Below are 13,321 nucleotides of genomic sequence, written 5' to 3' on the forward strand. Positions count from 1 at the left end.
ATGTATTTTATTTGTATGTATGTATATACAGTGTATATATAGTTATTATTTCAATTTATGTATATCTATATTATTATTGCTTAATCTTTCATTACCAACCATAATCACACCATGTCAACCTGTCACTACTGAAACATTTTTAATACTGCCTGTAATTTCTGCTATTTAATCTAAATTCCATTTGTAACATTGTATTTATTTAAATTGTATTCTATCTTTATTTATCTATTTTTATTTTTACTTATTTTATTTTACTTATTGAAACTTCTCATTGATTGTACTTATGTCTGGTTTGCTTTAACAACTGAATTTCCCCCCCCGGGGATCAATAAAGTAATATCTTATCTTATCTTACTATTATTTTTTTTTTTTTTTGTATGTGTATTTAATAATGGACCTGTATTGTAAAGTTTGTGTTTTGCCAATAAAAAACAAATCTTGAAGAAAATGCACACCTCTACAGGATTGTTCACAAATCCAGACACTAATTTTAGATGAATCAGACACCAGAATTTCCTGCAGGTTTTATAAACATGTGATTTCTTATCTTACATCATACACTGACAACTTTAAATTTGTAGTGCTTGACTTTTCTCATGCAATCTCAAAACTTCAAAATGTTCAACTTGATTTCTGCAGAGAATTTCAAATATTAATTTTACATAAGTATGCAAATAATGTGAATTAGTGTCTATTCATGTCTGTTTGCATCTCTGCATTGACTTTAAAACTGTGATCATGCAGCAGGAAGAAAACTGCTTTGCTTTAAGTCTGATAAAACCTCAAAATGTGCTGACAGTTTCAGTTTTTATGGGTTTTGAGCCCAAAAACACGGTTGCCACTGTGGAAATGCTGACTCCAACTAACAACTAACAAATCTAGAAACCGGTGCAGTCTCTTTAGTCTCCTAGTAAACAGCTACAAGCATCCAGCTGTCTGTCAAACCAGCACAGCCTTTACTATGAGTGACTCTAAACCTGAATGTGATTAAAACGGTTGAGTTACAAAAGAAGTCAGTGTTTTTCTGCCTTTTAGACAAAGCTGTGTCTTGTGGTTTCAAGTTTATAACTTAGTAAGGCTAACTGCTTCCTAGCTTTAGTGATAAAGTGAAGATAGAAATGTATTTCCCATGGTTTGCCCTGAGTGAGTGAGAGCACAGCAGAGGAACAATCTCTCCCTAAATTGAAGTTAAACAGACGGTTCTGTCCTGCGACGACAAACAGATTCAAACATAGAACATGAAGTTTAATTTACCGGTCACATTAATGGGGATGACACATGAGTTGATGACTTGTGAGCTGCTTTTCATTCTCTCCTCAGGGGTGGGCAGCGGCAGAGCTTTAGACCAGTTAGTCTGCTTGTCCAGGGTGGAGGGGATGTTAAGGATGGGAAACTTAGACCGGTGACCTAGAGCCACCCCGTCAGTGTCGGGGTCAGGGGGCGCAGCCTGCAACAGATGGATATTTGCATGGTTAGGTTGTTAAGGTAAGCTGGTGAGAAAAAAACCCCGATGCAACAGAGTTAGAAATGAACAAACTCATCTGGAGGAAGAGGAGGATTAAAGTCAGGGATTACACTGCTATTGTAAAAGTGTTTATCTAGGGGAAGAGCTGAGGCTACATGTAGAGATTAGAGTCTTATTAAACTGCAGCAAAGACTGCTTACTGTCAGAGCAAGAGGCAAATCAATACACATCCACTTCCAGGAGCTGAGGACCAACAAGTGATGGGAATAAAAAGCATGCTTTAGAGAAAGAGAGCTCAGTCAGAGAAGCTATTCTGTTAGTTTCATGCAAGAGAGGATTTAGAGGACTTGAAGGCAGGAAATATCCTCAAACAGGATCAAAAGTTTCTCTCTCTGAACCCAAGACCGTTTCCAAGCCTGCAAAAATGTCCTGCCAATAAAAAGTTTGGCACAAACTGAACAGCACATGTCGACATAAATACTAACCCCGCTTCACTCCACTGCGTCAGCACGGGACAAAAATGTGACAAACTTAGTAAACAGTCATTTTGAGTCGCTGCACGCCGGTTTGGAAACTCTTCCCTCATCCTCCGAGTATCTGCGGCGCTCAGAGTGACTCTCCTGCATAATAACGAGTCTCCGGAAATATTTGAGAGGAAATACTTCACGGCAGCATTCCTGCGTCTGAACGGCAGCTTCTGTATCAATCAGAGCTCAGTCCTCCTCTGAGTCCTGCAAAACCCCGGCTCCTTTTTTCCACAGGCCTCCTCAGACTCAAAACAGCAGACCCCCTGTTTCCTACACCTCCATGTTTAATGAATTTAGCCTCTTACCTTGAGATTCCTTCAGAGGGACACATGTGAAACTGGGAGTGATTCTCAGGCTGAACTGGTTCCCACCTCCACAGCCCGACAGCCTCCCACCCACCCCCCATTTAAAAACCACAGCTTTTGTCCTCTCTGTTCCCAGCAGACCAATGAGACCAGGACAAAACCCCGGCCACAAAAGAAACCGGTTTCCTTGGAAACTTCTCCCAACTAGTCGAAGAGGAGAAATCAAATGGGGAGCGCTTACAGCTGATTTAAGGACAGAGAGGCGGTTTAAGTGTCTGAGGGGAAAGATGAGAGAGACGAGTGGACAGAGGGAAGGAGTGGCACGAGGAGTGTTTGGGTGTTTATCCACGGGCTTGTTGCGCTCTCACGGCGGGCATCGGGGAGATATATTTGGTGAGAAAACAGAGAAACATGAGGCTGTCAGCTCTTTCTAGGATGGGTGCAGCAGGGAAACCACAGCACAGAGGGATCATGGGTAATCACAGACGCAAGCTCTAAAAGTCAGGCCTGTCATTAGAGAAGTCCTGGCTGCTGGGAGGCTCTGACTGAAGCTCTCTCACACACACATTCCTCACATACTGCACGCTAAAGGCTCCACGCTGCACGAGAACTTCAACAACAACTGTCCCAAGACCAAAATGCAGGAATGCTTCTTCAGTTTCACCAAAAAACTTGATCCGGACTCAGAAGAAGGTGCATGCATTTGAAAAGAGATCCATCATTAGAAGGAGTCAAACAGGTAAGAAGCTGTGAAGTAAGGTGTTAGGAGGAGCACACAGGTGACAGGTGTCAGGAAGGGAAGGAGGGAGGAGGGGAACCTCTACCTTTCTGCTCCAGGGAGAGAAGCGGCAACATTCGGTGGGGGAGGAGGAGCGGGTGGATTCGAACTAAAATACAGGACAAAAAAAACAAAACAGGACAAGAAAACAACAAATGACAGGAATGAATGTGGAGGTATTCAACTCAAACTCAGACAAATAAGACAAAACATGATGGTAGGGAGGGAAATGTTGAACCTTATGAGGGATTTATGCAACATTTATTCTGGAATATAAACTCAGGGCTGTGAAACATTACAAACATTACATTTCCATATGAAACACCTGTGCATGTAGCTGTGTTTACTAAGTCTGTGCATCTCTGAATGGTCTTTCTGTCTGATTGGAGGAACTCAAATGAGCATTTTCTTTTTTTAAAAAGTCTGTTTTAAAAGTTGACATTACTTTCAAAATGATTTAAATGTCTTTTAAAATGTTAACGGTCACATATAGGAAGTATAGGGAAGTTTGCATTTAGTACACTTCACGGTTCATCGTCGTTAGCCTTGCTCTGCGGCACCAAAACTAGTCGGTTGAACGATCTATTGATATTTTTAAGAAGCTCTAGCCGGGGATACAAAGTTGGTATGTAGTAGGAGCACCGATCAGATCCTGGTATTGGATATCGGCTAGATCGGACTCAAAAAGCTAGATCGGATATCGGTGACAAGGGGCCGATATATAGTGCCGATCCATATGGCAGATCTATTCATCTCAGTTCTATGCTTTTCTGTGTTTACAACAACCATGTGCGTCTCCTTCGTCATCAGCGCCGGCCGGTCTGTGCATTTTTGCCCGGTGGAGCATGATTAGGGATGGGTACTAAATCCGGTACTTTTATAGGTACTGACCGAATTCCGTCGGTACTACCGAGTACCGATTCACGTAAAATCAAATGGTACCATGTTTCGGTACCTAAACGCATCCCTGTGACTGTGAGGGAGTGGAAGAGTAGGCAATCTTTTACTTTCGCCCTGTAATAAAGTCAGAGACTGATCAGGTGGACGTCTCTGCTCTCTGCTCTCTGCATCTGCACGGGAGAGCGCCAAGCGGAGCCTGCAGCTGACGGGCGCGCGCACTCACCGCGAGGCAGAGCCGCAGGAGGATTAAGTTGTGACTAACCCTCTCGCTCCGACTACCTGCTCTGTTTATAACTGTTCCTGTGTGCGTGAATGCCCTACAAGTAAGTTGTGTGTCCTGTTATTATAAAGAGACGGAGAACTGACTTTTTCCTGTCTGCAGGCATTCACGTGTGTTTATTGATAAACTCCCGAAAGAGCAATTAGACGCCACAAGCACGTGTCAGCTAATATATCTAATCACCTATATAATCCTGTTTCTGTTCATTTCATGATAAATTCAATAAATATGTTAAATTTAAAAAAATGAGATTTTATTATTAAACAAATTAACATTTATTACTACATAAACACACAAAAGTACTGAAAATTGGTACCGTTGAGTACCAGTACCAATTCCCAAGTACGGGGTATCGGTACCGTATCAGTTCAAATGTGAAAGCTACCCATCCCTAAGCATGATGAAGGATAACTACAGAGGCTCTGCAGTTTAGGTGCATGCTTCTTTTGCTAACAACTCCGCTGGAAACTTGCAACATGTGCAGCGCTAATGTTTCGACGGATGGCAGTCGCGCTGAAAAATATAATGGAAGCCCAAAGGAGGAAGTTTACGTCAGCTGTAGTCTACTGCAAAGAAGGAAGAAACCTTCTATTAATGGATTCAAAGTGTGAAAAACGGACAGGTTAGTGGATTTAATTGTTCTGGATCTTTGAAATTAATTGATTCCAGTCTCTGGTTTAGCACTTGGTACCCAGGTACAGTTCATCATCAAGTCAGAAAAGCCTGAAGTTGCCAAAACATGATTCTATCCTCACATTAAGGAATAGAGATTGTTAAATGAATACCAGGATCAGATCGGCTAGTATCGGTATCAGCATCGATATCGGTATCAGGACCTAAAAAGTAGGATTGGTGCATCCCTATCTACGGGCGTGAGATGAGGGGAAGAAAACGCTTTACTTGATGTCAAGTTTGTTTGTATGTTGAGAGGGGCTGTGAGCTGAGCAGATGTTAGCTTGTTCTAGGTGACAAGCTTTCTTTAAGGTTTGGATTCCTTCAGTGATCTTAATGAAGTTATACTGAGGGTGACCATAAAGGTCTTGTTGCCACCAAAAGACAGAGAAGTAATTGAATATTTTCAATACCAGGATCGGATCGGCTAGTATCGGTATCAGCAGATACCAAAGCCCAGGTATCGATATCGGTATCAGGACCTAAAAAGTGGGATCGATGCATCCCTAGTATGCAGGCTGTGTCTGGTTAAAATGGCATATAACCACTCCACCAATGATTAACCAGCACAGGCTTAAGGACATTAACCTGTATAAGCAGACTCTGGGATAGCTGTTTTTGATAAACTGTGCTTGAGTTTGACGGTTCTTTGAGTGTTTTCTTACATTCAGGGACTAGTCGGATATTCACTTAAGTTAAATGACCGTTAAAACGACTAGCATGTAAGTTAATTTGGAACATCTATTCTAGGAAGGAGGAGCTTAGTAAACGTTGATTCAGATACATGTTTGTAAGGCAAAATCCAAGTATGCTAAGTATAATAATATCCTATAACATACTTCTATAAGAAAGCGTTTAATTTATATTTTTAATTGATTTGGGATTTAAAAAAAATTGTTGTATCAATATCTTTTAGAGGCATTTTTTAAAATAATTTAATATTGGTTGTTATTATTTGAATTTTTTGCCTAATCCTTGCTTTTTCTGATAATTTTAAATTTTCTAATTTTTTAATATTTGTTTAATATTTTTTAAATATTTGTTTAATATTTTTTAAATATTTTTTAATATTTTTTAAATATTTTTTAATATTTTTGGGCCTTTATTAGATAGCACAGCTGAAGAGAGACAGGGAATGTGGGGAGTGGAGAGCGGGGGAAGACATGCAGGAGATGGTCGACCAGCTGGGAATTGAACCGACGACCCCTGCGATGAGGACTGCAGCCTCTGTATGTGGGGCGCTTAGACCGCTAGGCCACCAGCTCCCTGCTTTTGCTGATGATTTTAATAAAAATAATTAATAATAATAATTGATATGACTTATAAAGCGCATTTCTGTGTACTCAAATACACTTTACAAAAATGTTAAGACCTGCCTGTTTGAGATTCCTCCTTTGTGTAATTAGTTTTTATCATCAACAGTCTAATGTTTGTGTTTACACCATGATACAACAAATTGCCCCTTTCCCCTTTGACTGTAACGTTCCTGAAAGCCTTAAAGTCACATTTAAATGAACAAACAGAATAAAGTTTGTGGTCTTACAGTCGTCAGATCGATGCCTCTCTTGTCGGGGGTGATGTGGGGGGAGGGGTATAAGGGCATTTGGGGCAACGCTGGGATGGAGATGGTGACCCTCCGCTCCCTGCTGCGTGATCCTCTCCTCTGATGATCTGCAACAAGAATGAGATTAATCACTGAAGACAAACTGTGCTGTAATGACACCAAAGATGTCACCTTAATGTGTAACCTCCAAACAAATCTCAACACACAAGACCACACACACTGAAAGAATGATGCGTGTTTTCTTGTGTAAATAACATTATAATAAAGAGATTAGAGACAAAAGGCTTATTCAAGGAAAAATCCCTGATATAGCTAATATCAGACGATCGTTTCTTTAAAAAATCAAGTGCTATATTCTACATTTACACTCTTTCCAATGTAAAACTTATTCTGTATTCCCTCTGCTGCATCAGTGTCAATGAAATATAAAAGGTTTGTCCAATAAAGACAGAACCTTTGAGGCTTGATATGTGTAACAGAGACAGTGTGACTGATAATTTCAGCATAACAAATTCGATTAAAACAGTTAAAATATGATAATTAGACATTTTGGTAACACTTTATATTAACTACACACTTTTAAGCATTAATTAAGCATTAATTAATACTTAAGTCATCCTGTAAAGCATTGTTCATACATTAATACTCATTTATATATCATGTACAAACACAGTTATAAATGTTTTATTATTCATGAATATGACTCTCTATAATGTGTTAACTAACTCTTTGTTCATACTTTATAAATGATGGATTCACCAAATACAAATGAGCTATCATGGTCATTATAAAGCAGTTATAAACACATTTTCAGGTTATGATTCTAACATTTAGTAAGGGTTAGTGAACATCTTATTACATAGCAAATTATGACTAATCAAGGTAGTCACAATATACTCTGCAACTGAACAAGAAATCTTTCAAACTTAAGGTGCTCACAGTGGCAAAACTCAAATAAAATATGACATATCAAATATATAAAAAGACACAGTAACATTTAAATGCTGGCTGTATAAAACCATTTGTAAACACAAGTTAAAATGCAGCAGCAAAACTGAACAATAACTTGGATTCTGTTTTAAGGTGCTGCTGGTCTTAAATCTCATTAATGAATGCTTTGTAAAGCATAAAAAGTCCTCACTTTAGATCAGCTCACAAAACAATGAACAAGCAGCTTATAAGTCCTTTGTGACTACCTTAATCAATCATAATTTGCTATGTAATAAGCTGTTCACTAACCCTTACTAAATGTTAGAATCATAACCTGAAAATGTGTTTATAACTGGTTTTTAATGACCAGAATTGCTAATTTGTATTTGGTGAATCCATCATTTTTAAAGTATGAACTAAGAGTTAGTTAACACAGTATAGAGAGTCATATTAATGAATTATAAATCATTTATAACTGTTCTTGTACATGATATATAAATGAGTATTAATGTATGAACAATGCTTTACATATGATGAGTTAAGTATTAATTAATGCTTAATTAATGCTTAACTAATGCTTAAAAGTGTGTAGTTAATATAAAGTGTTACCGACATTTTTTGGTGTTTGAAATAACAAGTATTGATGATTTATGAGCCAGGGTAGCTTTTACAAGTTGGATTTTACACTTTAAAATCAATTTATTGTAATAACTTGTATCTTTTTTTTCATGCCTAGAAGCTAAAAACTAATCTTGATACAGCTGGAAAAAAACAGAATCTCCAATTATAAAGATTAATTACAAAGATTGTGATTAAGTGACATTAAATTGTTTCTCATTAGTGTGTCCTTTCCTGCAGAAGCACATTTTCAGGTTATGTAATCAAACTTGTCATCTTGCATTTTTAAACTTAAGATGCAATTACACAGCATGTCCACTAGAGGGCAGAACAACACTGACAAAGCGGGACAAGGAAGTTCCCAGGCTTTTTGAACAAACTCAGCACCTCAACAAGAGATGACATTATTCATTCTGCAAAATAAAACCGGAGCGACGGTCAGGAAGAGAGCAAAAGAAACTCTCCTGTGTTTTTTAGGTGATGAGTTCGGGGTCTCACCTCTGTGCAGGGACCACAGGCTGAAGCTGGCTTGCCTGTGGAGCTCTTCCACACATACTGGCCGGGTGGAGGGGTAGAAAATGTTCCTCTGCTGGTGCCACGGAGCTTGGTAATGTGCTGTCAGCTTACTCTCCACATCCAGGTTAGACACCGCTGTGAGAGACAGGAAGTAGATCATGTAAGCACATGAATTAGCACATCTTTTAAAAGTTCTTTGTTACCCATGTTTTACTCCTAATGCACTCGTCTCCATTACAATGCAATCACTTTCCTCTGTATGTCTGCACAGACACTCACAGACTGAGCTCACATTACCACCTCAAGCACTCTTGAGAGCTGAAACCACCAGGCGACAGAAGGAAAATGAATTGCCAACTACTTTGATAATCGATGCAATGTTTAACACATAAAAACAACAGATTTTCCTTGTTGTCTGCTTGTTTTTATCTCTTTTGATAGTAGATTAATAGTTTGGGGGTTCTTATAATTGTTAATATAACAAAAAAATGAATTTTATGACATTTCTTTGCAGTACGTTTTCACAATTTGGTCAAAATATAGACATAAGTAATTGATTTATAGATCCTGAATGTACTCTTTTAACAAATGGATATAAATGAGGTGCAGAACATGTCACTGGGTTGCAGGGCGACGCTGTGCATGCTCACAAATGTCATGGAATCTCTTTATGGGACGAACTGTGGGAGCAGATGCTACGCAGTGTCCACACTTTCTCGATATGTGCCAGGCATGGCCTTCTACAATGTCAAATTTTACACAGAGTCCATCTCACTAACGCCAGACTGGCGAGGATTTACCTGGACAGATCAGACAGTTGTAATAGATGCAAACAGTCTCCCGCTAACTATATCCATATGTTCCTGTTGTGCCCACGACTGTGGGAGTTTTGGACTGAAATATTTGAGACTCTTAGCAAAGTCTCAGACCGTACTGTGGACCTTGAGCCCCCTGCTGCCCTCTTTGGAATCTCTACCTCACAAAATACGCCTAAATCAGGGGTGTCCAAACTTTTTTCAAAGAGGGCCACATTTGATGTTGTCAGAATACTTCAGGGCCAGTGGCTCCTACTGAGACTTAGGAATCCTAAAAGTTACATATGAAATCTCTATTTAATAACAATTATTTTAAATTTGTTCTCAATAAATCAGTAACTAGGAAGTCCTCAGTTCTCCACAAGCCATGTAAACATTTGAAAACTTTATCTTCTTCTGGAGGAAAATATTGTCTCATTATTTTTCTGTGGCAGGATCACGATCTGGATTTCTTCACTCTTCTTTTTCATGTTGTTTTTAAGACTTCTCTGACCTGCAGACAACATTTTAAGAACTAAATCATTATTTTCCTGCACTCTGAACATTTTTTATGCACGAAATTTTGCCTTTTCAACATTAATTTGAAAACCTGTCAGCTTTAAGAGTTCTTGTGTTTCTTCTTTATGGCCGTCTTGCAGAATTCCCAGAGATTTGGCTTTTATAAAAGTAGTCCATATGAAGCTTTTTGAGACGTTCCTGGATTGATTTAGTTTGTTTGTGCTTTTGAAAGAAACTGCAAATGTAGAGATGATTCAGAAGGTGATTAATTTCTTTGCTATAATTAATAGTTTTAAGATGGAAGCTTGGGGCCATAAATAAATGGACCTCGGGCCGCGATTGGCCCCCGGGCCGTACTTTGGACATCCCTGGCCTAAATCCATCCAAAAAATCATCACATTCTCTACCTTACTTGCTCGTAGGCTTATTCTCCTTAAGTGGACCCACTCCTCTCCCCTTACTCATAGTGCATGGATCCAGGAGATACTGTGTTGCATTACATTAGAAAAGATTAGGTACTCCCTGAAAGGTTCTTTAAATACATGAATGTTAGGTGTGTGTGAAGTGATCAATGTTCTGGGGTGGGTTGGATCTCAAGGGTGTTTTTGTTAATGAGTTTTATAACATCAACCACAGAACTCTATTCCAATTGCTATGTGTCACAAAACCTACTGTGTATTTGTCTGTGCATAAAAAAACAATAAAGAAACTTTGGAATAACAAATGTCATGGAAAATGTAGGGTCAGCCTGCAGAGCTCTGGTACAGAGACCTTTAAATTTCCACTCTGGCATTTTTGTGGTGACACGCTGGTTAGGATCATTAAGGTGAAATCCACACTCTCAGACAAATGTAACTAATGAGCTTTCCATGTCAGAGACAATGTGGTGCCATGAGGGCAGAGGAGGGGGATCTGAGTCTTGAGCCGCTGCCTGAGACAGAGAAGCGGGACAGTCAGAGCCAGCGTTAGCAGGATAATAGCCTGTTTGCTAATGCTATTACCTGCAGCCAAACAATAGATTCTCATGCAACCTGAGATTGTCGTCCTCTTAACATTGACCAGGACCTGGTCTAATCCCACTACTGCCCCCCCTCACACCTCCTCAGGTTACAGAGAGGGGGGGGGGGCGCTGAAATCTCCTCACATTACACAGCTCACATGCAGGATTGAGAAACGAGGGAAAGTTTGAGTTTAAGAGGAGCTGTTTGCGTTTAGGATGGTGGCTGCTTGTAATCAAAGTGCAAGAAGTATTTACAGTGGTGGGTAAATGCTAATGACAAATAAAACACCTCCCCCTCTGAAAACACACACACACACACATTAACTCAGAGTTTAAGAGTCATAAACTTTAAATTAGAATGACGCCTCCAAATCTAAAAAGTGAAGCCAATGCCAAAGTGCCTTAATCCTGCAGTCTCAATAACAACCAGCAGGGGGAGACTACAAGAACATTATGATGTTTGGAGAGCTATGAAAAAATGATGTTACTTGGTCACTGATAAGTTAACTAAGGAAACATTTTTCTAATTATTTTATGGTCTCAAGCTTTAATTTCAAGTATTCTTCAATCCAGTATGACGCACATTTGGTATATTATGCTACCATTAATAATGTTACCAATAAAGTGAGTATGTTTTAAAGCAGATAGCTTTATGGTAAGTGCTTTTTTTGGGCTATTTAGAATTTGCATCCTATTTAAAGCTCCTGTGAGGAACTTCTGGTTTGTGTAGATGTCGGCTAACCTTGCAAAGCAGATAGATGGGAAATGTCTGGTATCAGACGGATCCGTCTCATAAAGCTTGGAGGCGGCAGTAGCTCAGTCCAAAGGGGCTTGGCTTGGCAACTGGAGGGTTCGAGTCCCAGCATGGACAAAGTTTGGGAAGTGGACTGGTGGCTGGAGAGGTGCTGGTTCACTTGCCTGGGCAATGCCGAGGTGGCCTTGAGCAAAGCACCGAACCCCCAACTGCTCGGGGTGCGCTGGTTAATGGCAGCATCCTCACTCTATCAGCTTTACCTAAAGTGCATGTCCACTGCATGTTTGTGCATAAAATTGTATGTATATACACCAAACTGTGTGTGAAGCATGGCCAAAAAATATAACAAGAGTGTAAAAATTAAATTCCCCCCCTGGGGATTAATAAAGTATGTTTCTTTTTTTATTTTTTTTTCGTTTTTCTTCTTCTTCTTCTTCTTCTTCTTCTTCTTCTTCTTCTTCTTCTTCTTCTTCTTCTTCTTCTTCTTCTTCTTCTTCTTCTTCTTCTTCTTCTTCTTCTTCTTCTTCTTCTTCTTCTTCTTCTTCTTCTTCTTCTTCTTCAAGCATTTGAGGACAAAGAGGAGGCAACTACAGGAGTGTTTAGTTGCAGCAGTAAGAGGCGGCTGCAAGCCTGCAAACAATGGCTCATGAATGCAGCTATGGTGGCAGTTTTATCAGAACCAGCGAAACCTCTTTAGAAGTGTATCTTGAAAAGTGTCTTTGGACTGAATATAGTTTAGGCGAGTAGCAAACATACCAGAAGGCCAAGACCAAGGTACCCCTCAGTGTTTGGAGAAAGACTTGAAAGAGGTTTGGTCTCGAGAAACATGCAAAATGCTGAAATTAGTATAATTTTTGGAATTGAAGTTGTTTCCTGCTCTGTCACATTGTATCTTTGTAAAATGCTGAATGGTCTTGAGTCTCAGGACAGGTATCTTTATAAAATCATCTTGGCTGCAAGCAAAAAAGCCAGCACATGCAATTGGATGCAGGCAAACCTACCAACGAAGGACAACTGGACTGCAATTGTGAACGAAATTCATTCCATGGAAAAACTCACCTTCTTCTTAAGACTATGAGCTGATGACTGTGTGAAATACTGGAAAAAATGGAACTCATACACCAGAGTTTGTAACCCTTCATCTGTGTAGATGATATATATTGAGTTGTACTATTGAATGGTCTGGAACAACCTCCAATTATCTTATTATTATTTATTTTTGATTGTATTTAATTTTATTTCTTTTTTCCCTTTTGTAAACCTGAAATTGAAATAAAAAGAAAGTAATAAAAAACTGCTTCAAGACACACATGTGCAACGCCACGTTCCCTCTTTACACTCCTGCACATCATGAATACATCAGAGTCAATCTACAGTCTGGCTCTCGCAAGAATAAAAAGAACAAACTAAATTCACAGTGAGATAACAAAGAATAGACAATAAGACTCGGTCAGGCCCCGCTGTGAGACAACACGTCACACATCTGAAGGAAAATCCATCCAGAGGATTAGCACAGGCGAGCGTTTCTTCAGCAGACAAACACATCTGTCAGTCCTCACCTGTCTGAACGCTCCTGGGCCTGTCCTTGACCTGAAAGCTTTTCTCAAACAAACTGTCTGGCCTTTACGTCTGTCTGCTCCAGAGCAGCTGTGGCTGAGCACACTCCAAGTCTGCTCTGTAGTCCAGACAGAAGCGTTAA

The 13,321-nt window shown here is 39.5% G+C and overlaps 1 protein-coding gene across 1 annotated transcript in view; it reads right to left on the reverse strand.

The window, feature by feature from the left end:
• Window positions 1–13,321, reverse strand: part of nhsa (Nance-Horan syndrome a (congenital cataracts and dental anomalies)) — a 116,889-nt gene that overhangs the window by 14,653 nt on the left and 88,915 nt on the right. The window contains exons 2-5 of the mRNA XM_034701225.1: window positions 8,538–8,690; window positions 6,471–6,598; window positions 3,122–3,184; window positions 1,255–1,447 (exon numbers count right to left, since the gene is read on the reverse strand). Of these exons, the coding sequence (XP_034557116.1) occupies window positions 1,255–1,447; window positions 3,122–3,184; window positions 6,471–6,598; window positions 8,538–8,690 (537 nt within the window). The remainder of the gene's footprint in view (window positions 1–1,254; window positions 1,448–3,121; window positions 3,185–6,470; window positions 6,599–8,537; window positions 8,691–13,321) is intronic.

This window comes from Notolabrus celidotus, chromosome 2 (genome assembly GCF_009762535.1).
Source record: "Notolabrus celidotus isolate fNotCel1 chromosome 2, fNotCel1.pri, whole genome shotgun sequence".
Taxonomy (NCBI): Eukaryota; Metazoa; Chordata; class Actinopteri; order Labriformes; family Labridae; genus Notolabrus; species Notolabrus celidotus.